Source organism: Oncorhynchus masou, chromosome 31 (genome assembly GCF_036934945.1).
Source record: "Oncorhynchus masou masou isolate Uvic2021 chromosome 31, UVic_Omas_1.1, whole genome shotgun sequence".
Taxonomy (NCBI): Eukaryota; Metazoa; Chordata; class Actinopteri; order Salmoniformes; family Salmonidae; genus Oncorhynchus; species Oncorhynchus masou.
In genome coordinates, this window is record NC_088242.1 from 73,610,727 (window position 1) to 73,626,042 (window position 15,316).

The window sequence follows — 15,316 nt, forward strand, 5'->3', positions numbered from 1 at the left end:
TCACAACACAATCAAGCCACAACAGAGTTTCTCTGTTTGCAAGGCACTTCTCATCAGGCCATGTGAGCGTACTTAAGCCAGATTCGCCCTCAGGGATTCATCTCAGAACATTCCCCTACTCTTCAATTATCCAGCCAGACTGTCTAAATGAGACAGGTGAGTGTTATCATTAGGAGTTGTAATTGTAGGGTGGTGCTGAGCTGAGGATGGATCTATCCACAGTGATCCTGTTGTCCAGCTCCATTATAGCATTCATCCCTTACACAGGTTTTCAATTAGCATGTCAGGCAGGCTGCTCTGCTCTGTGAGGCTGGCTGAGCTGAAGCTTCTCTCTCCCTCCCATTGCCTGCACTAAGGGCCACACTCAGGGACTGGTGTCTAGAATGGTGTGGGCCCTGTGGGCCCTGTACTCATGATAGGACCTCAGCCTCCATCTTTCATACACCTAGAGGATGAAGAGAACAGTAGAACCAAGGGGATCTAGGGTGAGCATCATAAAATAATGCTATGGTTATGAAATCTACATCTATTCGTAAAAAAGTGATATGGCTAAAACGTTGGCTATTATTACATTTTAGAGAATTGAAAGGCGAGTCAATCCAAAGGTAATCAAAGAAACATCCTAGAAATGACACACTTTACGTGCTCTGCCTGAGCTCATTCCTGCATGGGCTCTTGAGCCTAATCCATTTGTTTTGATAGATGCAATTACAGACCTCCCAGCTCATGCCACACTCGCTGCCATAAATCGTGAAAGGTCAACAGCCCTTCCAGAGCACTTCCAGTGATGATATGAGAAGACAACCCCCCCCCCCCTCCCCCCTCGCGCACGCAGCGTCCTGTATTACCACGCTATTTAATTAGCCTACTTAAGGCCTTCGTTCACTTTAACGCTATGAATATGGATTGCTGGCAGTGAAGCCACACGGATAACGATTCTAATTGTCTTCCGACAATGAGCTCGTATGCTAATGGTCGTTTCCCCTTGGTTAGGAGCATACCCCGGGGACAGGACACTGTGAGTTTCAAGGTCCATGGAGAGAAGATACACACACATCACATTACCATGGTGAAGCTTCATTTTAGCAGCACTCCCAGTGTATTCACAGTGTGCCCTATTCTCATAGAAGAGCCTCTGTTGCTGAGCCAGCGAAACCACAGTAATGGTAGCGCCTGGGCACTACTGATAACCATTATGGGAGATGAAGTGTGACATTTGAAAATCTTATGGAAAGACAACACACACATAAATGACTAAGCAGTGTGTGTCTCCACGCCTGGACTTTTCTGTAAAACAATACAGTACTGTAAGTGTATTTCCCTTCTACACTTTACGCTACAAGCCGCAAGTTTTCAGAGAGTTCCCAGCTTGTCACTTCAGCAATCAGAAAGAACCTGAATCTACGTTTTTGTTTCCTTCCTTTTCCTTTTTTGCTGATGTCACAGGTCAGTGCAGATGGTGCAGATACTAATGCTCTGGCATGAGTCTGCTCACCCCTGGACTGCTATTTAGATCCCACCCAGAAACAGGTGTTATGCTGATAATTGGCCCATTGTGTAGATTTTGGTATCTCACTTGGCTGAGCTGCATCCCACACAGTAACTGTCAGAGACATGGGGGAGCGGGAGCAGAGCAGCTGAGGGGCAGGGTCACGAGGTCTCATGTTATCACCCTCAGGAGGGTGAGCAAAATCCCAATTAACTTTCTGTGCACATGGCATGAAAGTTGTTCCACCTGCTAGAGAGTGCAAATGATATTTTGAGATGGTGCGAATAGGATACATCCTATTTTTATATTTATTCTCAGTAATACCAATTACACCACCGAAGACATTCTTTTAAAAACTATACTCGGTCATAGTATAAAAAAAGTATATTTGGAAGAAAATTAAGCGTATTCTACAAGAACCAATATCAAATTCTAAATACACAACCCTATGGAACAATCCTTAGATAGCTTTTCAGAATTCCCCGATAAATTGGTCAAAATGGAAAACTAAAAACAGAGAAAGCGTAAATGACTTGGTAATAGGAAATACATTTATTTCGATGACAGAATTAAAAAGCAGTTTTGACTGACCAATGTAGATATTTTCAAATAGATGTAACAAAAGTTTCATATCACAAAATTTTAATTTGAAATCGTTTGGACATCAGAGCAATTTTGAGGGAATCTTATTTGAGTCAGAAAAGGATGTTCATATGATAGGCCTATCCAAATGACTAACTCTTAGAAACTAATAGTAAATAAACTATTGGAACTAAGACTTTAAAATAACTGATGTTGGCACATGACGGAGTGAATGTTGGAATATAACTAAATTACAGTTAACAAAAATGTACAATTAATCCAGTATAAACTAATGTATAAAATGTATTATGTAAAAGACAAAATTCCCAAATTCTATAGCACAACGGCAGAGTCATGTCTTAAGTGCAAAACTAACAATGACTCAATAATACATGCCTTCTGGGAATGCAATAAAGTTGGCTGTCAGAAGTGTTACAATGCAAATGTACACTTAGAAATGTCCTTGTTTTTGAAAGAAAAGCAAAAAATGTACCATTAAAATAACATCGAATTGATCAGAAATACAGTGTAGACATTGACAATGTTGTAAATTACTATTGTAGCTGGAAACAGTTGACTTGTAATGGAATATCTACATAGGCGTACAGAGGCCCATTATCAGCAACCATCACTCCTGAGTTCCAATGGCACGTTGTGTTAGCTAATCCAAGTTTATCATTTTAAAAGGCTAATTGATCATTAGAAAACCCTTTTGTAATTATGTTCGCACAGCTGAAAATGTTTGTCCTGATTAAAAAGCAATAAAACTGGTCTTCTTTAGACTAGATGAGTATCTGGAGCATCAGCATTTGTGGGTTCGATTATAGGCTCAAAATGGCCAGAAACAAATAACTTTCTTCTGAAATTCTTCAGTTTAATTTTGTTCTGAGAAATGAAGGCTATTCCATGCAAGAAATTGCCAAGAAACTGAAGATCTCATACAACGCTGTGCATTACTCGTCACAGAACAGTACAAACTCACTCTAACCAGAATAGAAAGAGGAGTGGGAGGCCCCGATGCACAATTGAGCAAGAGGACAAGTAGTGTCTAGTTTGAGAAAAGTCCTCAACTAGCAGCTTCATTAAATAGTACCCGAAAAACACCATTCTCAACGTCAACAGTCAAGAGGTGACTCTGTGATGCTGGCCTTCTAGACAACGTGCCATTGGAACACAGGAGTGGTGGTTGCTGATAACGGGCCCCTGTACGCCTATGTAGACATTCCATTAAAAATCAGCCATTTCCAGCTACAATAGTCATTTACAACATTAACAATGTCTACACTGTATTTCTGATCAATTTGATGTCATTTTAATGGACAAAAAATAGCTTTCTTTAAAAAACAAGGACACTTCTAAATGATCCCAAACCTTTGAACAGAAGGGTACTTTTAATCCGTCTGTCTGCGTATTTCAAGACATGGCATATGAGGGTGCAGTGAGATACTCGATGGGTTGGACGGTACTTTACTTGTCAATCATCTTGTAAAAACGTATACTTAAAAACTGGAAATCAACCAATCGTCCCTTGTTAACATAATGGAAAGGTCAAATGCTATATTACCTAAATGTTGAAAGTACGTCGGCAACGGAGAGAAACCAAATGGTGCAGTTTGAGGCCATGTGGCGGAGAGTGATGCGGGCGCTGGAGAGAGAGAGCAGGTGGGTCTGGGTAGGTCTGATGTCATTGATGTGTCACAGTATGCTGTCATTTGTAAATGTATGTTTTGTATTGTTAAATAAAATATATATACATCTTACGCCCAAAAAAGGATATATCCTATTGGATCGGGGTCAAAAGACCACTCCTCCATACTTTATGTAAAAGTGCAAACTCTAGGGATCCCTCTTCTCCACGGCTATACAGTAGGCCTCTAAGACAGTGGTTGAGCAGACAGGACTGGGAAGTGTTGTGCTGTTCAGGGGTTTATATTTAGCGTGAGCAGGTAGACAGACTGAATTCCAGGGCAGGCCTCTCTACTCTGTGGCTGGCCAGTACCAGAGCCATGGCAGTTAGAGTTGAGGGACAGAAGGGTGCTGTGTGTCCGGCTGACTGACCCACCCTGCTAATGACAGGGTGCTGAGGTGCAGTGGCTGCTCCTAATTACTACCAAGTAGCTGCAACCGCATGGAGCCTCGCGGAGCCCAGCGAGGGGCCCTGCCAGGCCAAGGGACAAGTCCTCCAATGTGGAGAGGCCGCAGTCACCCCACTTCGCCCTGCTCACTCACTGCTCAGTGCTCTGGGTTCACTCCCACGCCAAGCAGCCCCTGCTGCAGCCTGCTATACTGCTGCTGCCTCATCAACTTCTCTGGCTGAAATTGCAGGGTGGCGGGGGAATCGTGTCTGTAAATACGACTGCACTGACAAAAAATGCCATGGTGCCTTTTGATCCAGCTGGGACTTTGGGGACATAAGTTCTTTCTGTTCAGATTCATATTGTCCGTGACAGCAGCCGAGCTGCAGTTCCAACACTACCCAATATAGAAATGGCCTCTCTTCTGAATGGCGTGAACAGTATTTCAATTGACAGTCAATATAATGGATTAGATATGTTTTGCATTATTTCTGCATCTAATATTTTCTGATAATAAATGCTGTTGAGATGAGGCTTAAATTATACACTCAGTTTAAATTACATGATTACATTACTTTGTTTCATAACACCAGTTTATACCTAGAAAATCTATGTTTATATGGAATATGGAACATATTTAAAGCCAGCTGATCCCATCTTTTCTCAACATTGAAGGCATATCCTTTTACAGCTAACCCCTACACTGGATAGATACACTTTATCTTACAGTCCTGGAGAATGGTAATGTATTACAAACAATAAATTACATCTATTGGATTGAAAATAATTGAAGCACACTTGAATACCAGAGAACATTCCTACCTCAAAACAAACAGTCCTGTGCAGGGCCGTGCACAGACCTTTCAGGGGGCAGGTGCTCAAAATGAAAAAAGGGCACACCTCCCCCTTTCATAATCAATATCTAGGAATTCATAACATACCAATTGCCTCTTTAGTGAAAATTGTAACATTTTTGAGCATAAGCCTATTTATTTCTGCAACAAAACACAAATTGTAAGCAAGCTATTATTTACAGTGCATCCTAAGACATGATTGACATTGGGAAATAAGGGTGGGCAATCAGCTGATCATTGACGTTGATAATTGATGTATTTGGTATTTTATTAGGATCTCCATTAGCTGTTGCAAAAGCAACAGCTACTCTTCCTGGGGTCCACACAAAAAATTAAACATAATACAGAAAATGAATAGACAAGAACAGCTCAGGGACAGAACTACATTAAAATAAATGAAAGGCACACGTAGCCTATATATCAATGCATACACACAAACTATCTAGGTCAAATAGGGGAGAGGCGTTGTGCCGTGAAGTGTTGCTTTATCTATCTTTATCTATCTGAAACCAGGTTTGCTGTTTATTTGAGTAATATGAGATGAAACGGAGTTCCAATGCAATAATGGTTCTTTATAATACTGTATGCTTTCTTGAATTTGTTCTGGATTTGGGTACTGTGAAAATACCCTTTTTAGAGTTTCAGGACCTGTTTATTACTGCCCACCCATTCCAAAACAGACTGCAACTCTTTATTAAGGGTTATTAACTTCTTGTGACTCTCAAACCCGGATCCGGGAGCGTAATCATCGCCTGACACGAATTAGCATAACGCAACGGACATAAATCTTCCTAGAAAATATTCCTATTCATGAAAATCACATGTGAAATATATTACAACACAGCTTAGCCTTTTGTTAATCCCCCTGTCATCTCAGATTTTCAAAATATGCTTTACAGCCAACGCTAGACAAGCATGTGTGTAAGTTTATCATAGCCTAGCATAGCATTATTCCTTGCTAGCAGCAGGCAACCTTGTCACGGAAATCAGAAAAGCAATCAAATTAAATCATTTACCTTTGATGAACTTCGAAACTAGTACTGCAGTGCATAAAAGGTGGTGAGTAGTTGACTCAGAGCGAGAAAGACAATAGTTGAACAGTTCAACAAATTCATTTAATCAAAAACGAAGGTGAAGCAAGAGAGAGAGATTGTAATTTTTTTCACTTTCAGTTTCACTTACTTAGCTAGCAAATGCAGATGGCTTGTATAGCCTACTCAACAGAGGGATGCTATGTTAGCTAATTGGCTATGATTATCCAACACAACATTGGAACTCATCCAAGTCAAGGTAAGCTTTTGGTTTTATTAATGTATTGCCACAGGGGCCTGCCGGTATAACTGGTAAACTGCTTGCTGACTATACACTAACGTTACTGCATGATTGTAGCGGGTTTTACTAACTCATTAGTTCTATTAGCTATGTTGACTAGGACGTTACTTTAGCTAATATTGGGACAACGATGTAGGCTGTGTGAGGGGGTTATGACATGTTTTTTTTTCTGGTCACATACAGCTGATGTCTTGTGCATTGAAGTCCACAAACAAATGTAAAAGGTGAGAGGAGGAGAGTGCAGAGGCTAGAAGGAATACAACGTGGCAGCTATGAAAGTGAACTGTATTTAGGCGCGATCAGGGGTGTATTCCTTCCAACGATTCTGTTGAAAAACTTTTATTAAACGGAAGAAAACAAAATGGGGATAAAAATACCTGAATTTGTCCAATAGAAACTCTCGTTTGCAACTGTTGAACTAATGATTACACCCTAGATAAGCTAGATGCAGGCAAGAGTGTGCAACGCAGTACTGAATGTGTCACAGTCTATCCATCAGTCACTGTCTGTCAGCTCATATTTTTCTCTCGACCTGTGTGCACCTACAGTGTAAACTTTCATTCCTAGGATTGGTTGTAGCAACTTCAAGAGGGGTATGGGGAAAATTAGAGTATAATGTAGTAGCCTAAACCTATCGATGCTACATTGAACTGGGTGAATGGAATATGAATGTCAGTCATCCAACATCCTGTAATAGAAATAAGGCCATGCTCATAAAAAAATATATTATTCCTCCCTTTAAAACAGTTTGAGATTTCATTGGTTGTGATAGGAGAAAACTGAGGATGGATCAACAACATTGTAGTTACTCTACAATACTAACCTAATTGACTGAGTGAAAAGAAGGAAGCATGTACAGAATAAAAATATTCCAAAACATGCATCCTGTTTGCAACAAGGCACTAAAGAAATACTGCAACAAATGTGGCAAAGCAATTAACTTTTTGTCCTGAATAGAAATTGTTATGTTTGTGGCAAATCCAAAACAACACATTACTGAGTACCACTCTCCATATTTTCAAGCATAGTGGTGGCTGCATCATGTTATGGGTATACTTGTAATCGTTGACTGGGCAGTTTTTCAGGATAAAAAATAAATGGAAGGGAGCTAAGCACAGGTAAAATCTTAGAGGTAAACCTGGTTCCATCAGCTTTCTACTAGACACTGGGAGATTAATTCACCTTTCATCAGGACAATATCTTAAAACACAAGGTTAAATCTACACTGGAGTTGCTTGCCAAGAGGACAGTAAATGTTCCTGATTCTTCTTGAAAATGTTTGTCAAGACCTGAAAATGGTTGTCTAGCAATGATCAAGAAACTATTTGACTGTGATTAATAACCTGAACCAGATTACAGGCACTGGTTACAGTGGATAGTTTGAGTCAATATTCAGGTCCCCATGAAAGTACACCTCTCTGTTTACTTTACATACACTATCAAGCATTTCACACATATTATTTAGACACTGACTGTTAGCACTTGGTGGCCTATAGCAACACACCAAAAGAAAAGGCTTTGGATGTGCCAGGTGAACCTGAAACCACAACACTTCAATTACACTTGACATGATCTTTAAGCATTACAGGGATATGGCTCTGAATATATATATCAACACCTAAGCATTAAGAATAAGCATTCCTGTCTTCTATAGATGTTATATCCTTGTATTGCTACTGCTGTATCATCAAATGAAATACACAGCTCAAAAAAATAAAGGGAACACTAAAATAACACATCCTAGATCTGAATGAATGAAATATTCTTATTAAATACCTTTTTCTTTACATAGTTGAATGTGCTGACAACAAAATCACACAAAAATTATCAATGGAAATCAAATTTATCAACCCATGGAGGTCTGGATTTGGAGTCACACTCAAAATTAAAGTGGAAAACCACACTACAGGCTGATCCAACTTTGATGTAATGTCCTTAAAACAAGTCAAAATGAGGCTCAGTAGTGTGTGCGGCCTCCACGTGCCTGTATGACCTCCCTACAACGCCTGGGCATGCCAACTTCATGATGTCCCAGATGTGCTCAATTGGATTCAGGTCTGGGGAACGGGCGGGCCAGTCCATAGCATCAATGCCTTCCTCTTGCAGGAACTGCTGACACACTCCAGCCACATGAGGTCTAGCATTGTCTTGCATTAGGAGGAACCCAGGGCCAACCGCACCAGCATATGGTCTCACAAGGGGTCTGAGGATCGCTTCTCGGTACCTAATGGCAGTCAGGCTACCTCTGGCGAGCACATGGAGGGCTGTGCGGCCCCCCAAAGAAATGCCACCCCACACCATGACTGACCCACCGCCAAACCGGTCATGCTGGAGGATGTTGCAGGCACCAGAACGTTCTCCACGGCGTCTCCAGACTCTGTCACGTCTGTCACATGTGCTCAGTGTGAACCTGCTTTCATCTGTGAAGAGCAATGGGCGCCAGTGGCGAATTTGCCAATCTTGGTATTCTCTGGCAAATGCCAAACGTCCTGCACGGTGTTGGGCTGTAAGCACAACCCCCACCTGTGGACGCCGGGCCCTCATACCACCCTCATGGAGTCTGTTTCTGACCATTGGAGCAGACACATGCCAATTTGTGGCCTGCTGGAGGTCATTTTGCAGGGCTCTGGCAGTGCTCCTCCTGCTCTTCCTTGCACAAAGGCGGAGGTAGCGGTCCTGCTGCTGGGTTGTTGCCCTCCTACGGCCTCCTCCACGTCTCCTGATGTACTGGCCTGTCTCCTGGTAGCGCCTCCATGCTCTGGACACTACGCTGACAGACACAGCAAACCTTGCCACAGCTCGCATTGATGTGCCATCCTGGATGAGCTGCACTACCTGAACCACTTGTGTGGGTTGTAGACCAATTTGTAAGTCGCTCTGGATAAGAGCGTCTGCTAAATGACTTAAATGTAAATGTAAATGTCATGCTACCACTAGAGTGAAAGCACCGCCAGCATTCAAAAGTGACCAAAACATCAGCCAGGAAGCATAGGAACTGAGAAGTGGTCTGTGGTCCCCACCTGCAGAACCACTCCTTTATTGGGGGTGTCTTGCTAATTGCCTATAATTTCCACCTGCTGTCTATTCCATTTGCACAACAGCATGTGACATTTATTGTCAATCAGTGTTGCTTCCTAAGTGGACAGTTTGATTTCACAGAAGTGTGATTGACTTGGAGTTACATTGTGTTGTTTAAGTGTTCCCTTTATTTTTTGAGCAGTGTATCTAAGTGAGTCTCAGAAATAGCTAATATATGAATGTTATCGGATGTTAGCAAGTTATTGATTTCATGAATTTCCTGGGTAGCTTATCAAAGATAGACATAAAATGGAAAAGAGCAAACAAAGCAAGAGAAAAATATATACATTCAGCAGTCCATTAATCAGTTGGTGTATGTAAGTATGTGTGTGTGCTGCAGGGTTGAAGCTACAAACCCATAGGCTTGGCTTTCTCATTCCTTCCAGACTTTTTGAAGAGAGGGTGGACAATGAGCCTGTCGTAGCGGATGTAAGCAATGTCCCCATGTGCTCTGGCAGCTTTCATGGCTGGGATAAGTTATTTCCTCTCCTGGCACACAGCTTAAGGACAGTCCTGATTGAGGAAATATACGTTCCTCTCAAGTTCTTGGCACTTTCCAGAACAGCTCCCTTGTCCTTGAACCTCAGGAATCTGACCACTATCGGCCTGGTCCTGTCACCTGGGCCGGTGGTGAGTTTTCCAGTCATGTGGGCACACTCCACCTCAACCTTCATGTGGTCCAAGTTCAGTTTTTCCAAGATCATTTCCCTCACTTTGTCCTCAGACTCCATCCAGGTCTCATGTGGAGATTCTGCAGTTCCGTCCACAACAATGTTGTTCCGCCTTGATTGTCCCTTGAGATAATCTGATTTCTCCATCATTGTTATCATGGATTCACATACAAAACTGATGTCCTCTCTCAATGACTTACAGATTGATGTCATTTTGCCATTCTCCTGAGTATTCACACACCTGTGTCAATACTGTGTAGAAGCACCTTTGGCAGCGATTACAGCTGTGAGCCTTTCTGGGTAAGTCTCTATGAGCTTGGATTGGATTGCATAACGTTTGGCATTATTCTTTTCAAAATTGTCAAATTGGTTGTTGATTATTGCTAGACAACCATTATTGCTAGACAACCATTTTCAGGTCTTTACATAGATTTTCAAGTAGATTTAAGTCAAAACTGTACTCTGCCACTCAGGAACATTTATTGTCTTCTTGGAAAGCAACTCCAGTGTAGATTTGGCATTGTATTTTAGGTTATTGTCCTGCTGAAAGGTGAATTAATCTCCCAGTGTCTGGTGGAATGTAGACTAAAACAGGTTTTCCTCTAGCATTTTGCCAGTGCTTAGCTCCCTTCCGTTTATTTTTATCCTGAAAAACTCCGCAGTCCTTAATGATGGGGCGGCAAGGTAGCCTAGTTGTTAGAGCGTTGGACGAGTAACCGAAAGGTTGCAAGTTCAAATCCCTGAGCTGACAAGGTACAAATCTGTTGTTCTGCCCCTGAACAGGCAGTTAACCTACTGTTCCTAGGCCGTCATTGAAAATAAGAATTTGTTCTTAACTGACTTGCCTAGTAAAATAAAGGTAAAATAAAAAATGATTACAAGCATACCCATAACATAATGTGGCCACCACCATGCTTGAAAATATGGAGAACGGTACTCAGTAATGTGTTGTATTGTTTTGTCCCCAAACGTAACACTTTGTACTCAGGATAAAAAGTGAATTACTTTCCTTCCATTCCGGCAACAGAGTTAGGAAGGAAGCCTGTATCTTTGTAGTGACTGGGTGTATTGATACATCATCCAAGTGTAACTAATAACTTCACCATGCTCAAAGGGATATTCAATGTTTTTGTTTTTTCACCCATCTACCTATAGGTGCCCTGCTTTTTTATATATTTTTATTTCACCTTTATTTAACCAGGTAGGCCAGTTGAGAACAAGTTATCATTTACAACTGTGACCTGGCCAAGATAAAGCAAAGCAATACGACAACAACAACAACACAGAGTTACACATGGGATAAACAAACGTACAGTCAATAACACAGTATAAAATCTGTATACAGTGTGTGCAAATTATGTAAGGAGGCAAGGCAATAAATAGGCCATAGCGGCGAGATAATTACAATTTTAAGCAATTAACACTGGAGCGATAGATGTGCAAGTAGAGATACTGGTGTGCAAAAGAGCAGAAAAAAAACAAAAACAAATATGGGGATGAGGTAGGTAGTTGGTTGGATGGGCAATTTACAGATGGGCTGTGAACAGCTGCAGCGATCGGTAAGCTGCTCTGACAGCCAATGCTTGAAGTTAGTGATGGAGATATAAGTCTCCAACTTAATTTTGCAATTCGTTCCAGTCATTGGCAGCAAGGAACTGGAAGAAAAGGCAGCCAAAGGAGGTGTTGACTTTGGGGATGACCAGTGAAATATACCTGCTGGACCGCGTACTACAGGTGGGTGTTGCTATGATGACCAGTGAGCTGAGATAAGGTGGGGCTTTACCTAGCAGAGACTTGTAGATGACCGGGAGCCAGTGGGTTTGGCGACTAATATGTAGCAAGGACCAGCCAACGAGAGCATACAGGTCGCAATGGTGGATAGTATATGGGGCTGTGGTGACAAAACTGCATGATAGACGGCATCCAATTTGCTGAGTAGAGTGTTGGAGGCTATTTTGTAAATGACATCGCCGAAGTCAAGGATCGTCAGGATAGTCAGTTTTACGAGGGTATGTTTGGCAGCATGAGTGAAAGGAGGCTTTGTTGCGAAATAGGAAGCCAATTCTAGATGTAATTTTGGATTGTAGATGCTTAATATGAGTCTGGAAGGAGAGTTTGCAGTCTAGCCAGACACCTAGGTATTTATAGTTGTCCACATATTCTAAGTCAGAACCATCCAGAGTAGTGATGCTAGGCAGGCGGGTGCGGGCAGCAATCGGTTGAAGAGCATGCATTTAGTTTTACTAGCGTTTAAGAGCAGTTGGAGGCCAAGGAAGGAGGCATATTCCAATGCCTCTTTGCGAGACATTAGAATACCTCCCTGGCATTTGTGGTTGAATCTGTGTTTGAAATTCACTGCTCGACATTACAGATAATTGTATGTGCTGGGTACAGAGATAGGTAGTCATTAAAAAAAATCATGTTAAGTTAACCCTTTAAGGTCGATGTCCGTGCCACTGCAGAAATCAAATTAGCATAATAAAAAAATCCCTATAAAAATCTGTCATTTTAACCCCCTAGAGTTGATTGACGCAACGGTGCATCAATCTAAGTTACATAACAAAAAAAATCCCACAAGAATATGTCAGTTTAAGCTAGAGATATGTTTTTTTTCATTCACCGGTGTCGCACTTACGCATCTACGGTGAAAGGTGGCAAAGCTAGAGCTGTGTTTAACACCATGAGACATCCTGAAAATGTATTTTATCATGGAAATGTATGTAGCGTCAGTATGGTCTGATCTACAAGATGGTGTTCTCCGTTTTTCTCTACGACCCCCAGAAGAGATAAGTAAACTCGGGGAAAAGGGAGAGCCAGAGCAATAGAGCATGAGACAGAGAAATTAATGGATAGACATTGGTGAGATAGTTACCGTCTCTCCCCCCCAAAAAAAAGTCAACCTCAGAGCCCATCCTTCCTTGCCATTCTATGAGAAGATTGTGACATCACCAGCCCCAAACACTTCCTCTTCCTATGTCCCCCTCAGCCAATCATAGAGCCCCTACCCAAGTAGATCTATCCCTTCCACCTATCCTAATTTTGCCTGATTCCGTATCGTTTTTTCATAAATTCCGTTTTCCATTTGTCCCAGTTCCGTTCACAAAAACCAAATGGAATGTTCTAAATCCACAACAATGTTTACACCACAACAGGAAACCACTTTTGAGGTTGGGGAAAAATTAAACATTTAAAGTTTTGTGTGTAGTCACCCTTTAATGCGAACCAGGAAGAGACCGTTGTTTGGTTAGTGGTGTTTCTGTAGACTCATGTGATTGCAGAGTTTGCAAAACAAATGGCCACTGGATTAATTTAAATTATCATAATATCATTCTGTCAGGTAGGCATAGGCTACATTGTAGTTAACATTTTAATTGAAAAGGTTTTTGGGAAAGCCTTTCCATCTCTACCAGAAGATTGTTATCATTTGCTTCATCGCTAACGGATACACAAAGTGTAGACATACGTGCGCACCGCACACATTCACACAGACGTGCATTCCTGTGCCGTTTCAGAAAGTTTCTGGAAAATACGAATCACTGATGCATTTTGTGGCGAACTTGACAATGTCACAATGACTTGCGGGCAGTGGGTTCAGAACAACAACAACAAAAACTGTTTACAAAAAAATGGTATATCCCCAGCCAAAAGGGCACTTAGTGAGTGGGAGGGCAAAGGGGCATGTGCTCTGCACAGGTAGAACCCTATCTGTGCACATGCCTGGTCCTGTGTTGTCAGTAGGCACTCTGAGTCCCTGTCAAGAATTCAAAACAGGTGGTTAAGTGGTGAGAACTTAACTCCTGTTTTCAACTCCATACAGGGCAACAGTAGCCTACTGCCATTAGCCTGTGTGTGGCAAGAGATAGAGGCTTCTTTATGTTGAGTGGAGGGTAGGCGGAATGGGGGGATGACACTGACCTGCCTGTTCCTCTCATCCATGATCCTCGTGATCTGTATCTTCTTCCGGCCCATCTCTGCGTCCTGTTTGGTCTCTGACACCTCAAGAATATCAGAAAAACAACAGAGCTTGTCTTCTTTCCTTCACTCCTAGCACATTGTACAACACTCTACTCGGTTTTACTCTGTCCTTCTTGTGACCACACCACAATCTGCAGGAGAGAAAGAGAGAGAGAGAGATAGAAAGAAAGTGGAAAGAACAACATATTTGTTTTATTTAACCAGGCAAGTCAGTACAGAACAAATTCTTATTTTTACAATGACGGCCTATCCCAGGCAACGCTGGGACAATTATGCGCCGTCCTATGGGACTCCTGATCACGGCCGGTTATGATACAGGCCAGGATCGAACCAGGGTCTTTAGTGACCCCTGTAGCACTCATATGCAGTGCCTTAGACCGCTGCACCACTCGGAAGCTAACATAACACTGAGTGATCTCTTCTCAGGCACATCAAAGCAGCCAAGGAATCTGTATTCCATTCCCTGACACATACAGAGAGGATCTGAGAATGACCGGAGAACATGATGTCTCCTTATCTCCCCACATGCACATCCACAGCAGCTGGAGCCACTGGCAGAACACTTCAGACTTTAAGGGGAAACTGCTTAGAAAATGCTAAACGCAATTGATATGTCCTTAGTGTTGAATAGGCCTGATTCAGAACCAATGAAAAGACTTTCAAAAGCATTTTAAACTTAATTGTGAAATTATGTTTTCCATTTGAAGTGAGAAATTACTGCATTGAGCTGTTATTGAAGTGCACCTTGCCATTTATGCCTCCAAACCAAGTACATTTCTACTGGGTTTATCTTTCTTCGATCTTAAAGCCTAACGACCAGTAACAGGACGACAGAATCACAGAGCTTTAACTAATATACTTCTGCTTCACTCTTCAGGCTGCTCCCAGCTTTGCTCTTAAGATGATTAAGAGTGCACCTCGTCTCAGGTTGACATCCTCAGGTTTAAATCCTCTGAGGTGGATGAGGTAGTTCCCACGTGAGGTGCTCTGTAACCTGCCAACCTGGCGACTGGTTCAGACTTCAGCAGGCTTTATGAACTCTGCCATCTAGCTGCTCCTCTGATCTAAGGGAAATACAGTGCCTTCAGAAAGTATTCAGACCCATTGACTTTTTCCACATTTCTGCAGCATTGAAGGTCCCCAAGAACACAGTGGCCTCCATCATTCTTAAATGGACATTTTTTGGAACCACCAAGACTCTTCCTAGAGCTGGCTGCCCTGCCAAATTGAGCTATTGGAGGAAAGGACCTTAGTCAGGGA

The 15,316-nt window shown here is 42.0% G+C and overlaps 1 protein-coding gene across 4 annotated transcripts in view; it reads right to left on the minus strand.

Annotated features, from left to right (window-relative positions):
* Nucleotides 1-15,316, minus strand: part of LOC135524402 (myocyte-specific enhancer factor 2A-like) — a 117,652-nt gene that overhangs the window by 65,558 nt on the left and 36,778 nt on the right. For all 4 annotated transcript variants that reach the window (XM_064951907.1, XM_064951905.1, XM_064951906.1 and 1 more), the window contains exon 3: nucleotides 13,997-14,187. In XM_064951907.1, the coding sequence (XP_064807979.1) occupies nucleotides 13,997-14,050 (54 nt within the window). In that variant the 5' untranslated portion in view covers nucleotides 14,051-14,187. The remainder of the gene's footprint in view (nucleotides 1-13,996; nucleotides 14,188-15,316) is intronic.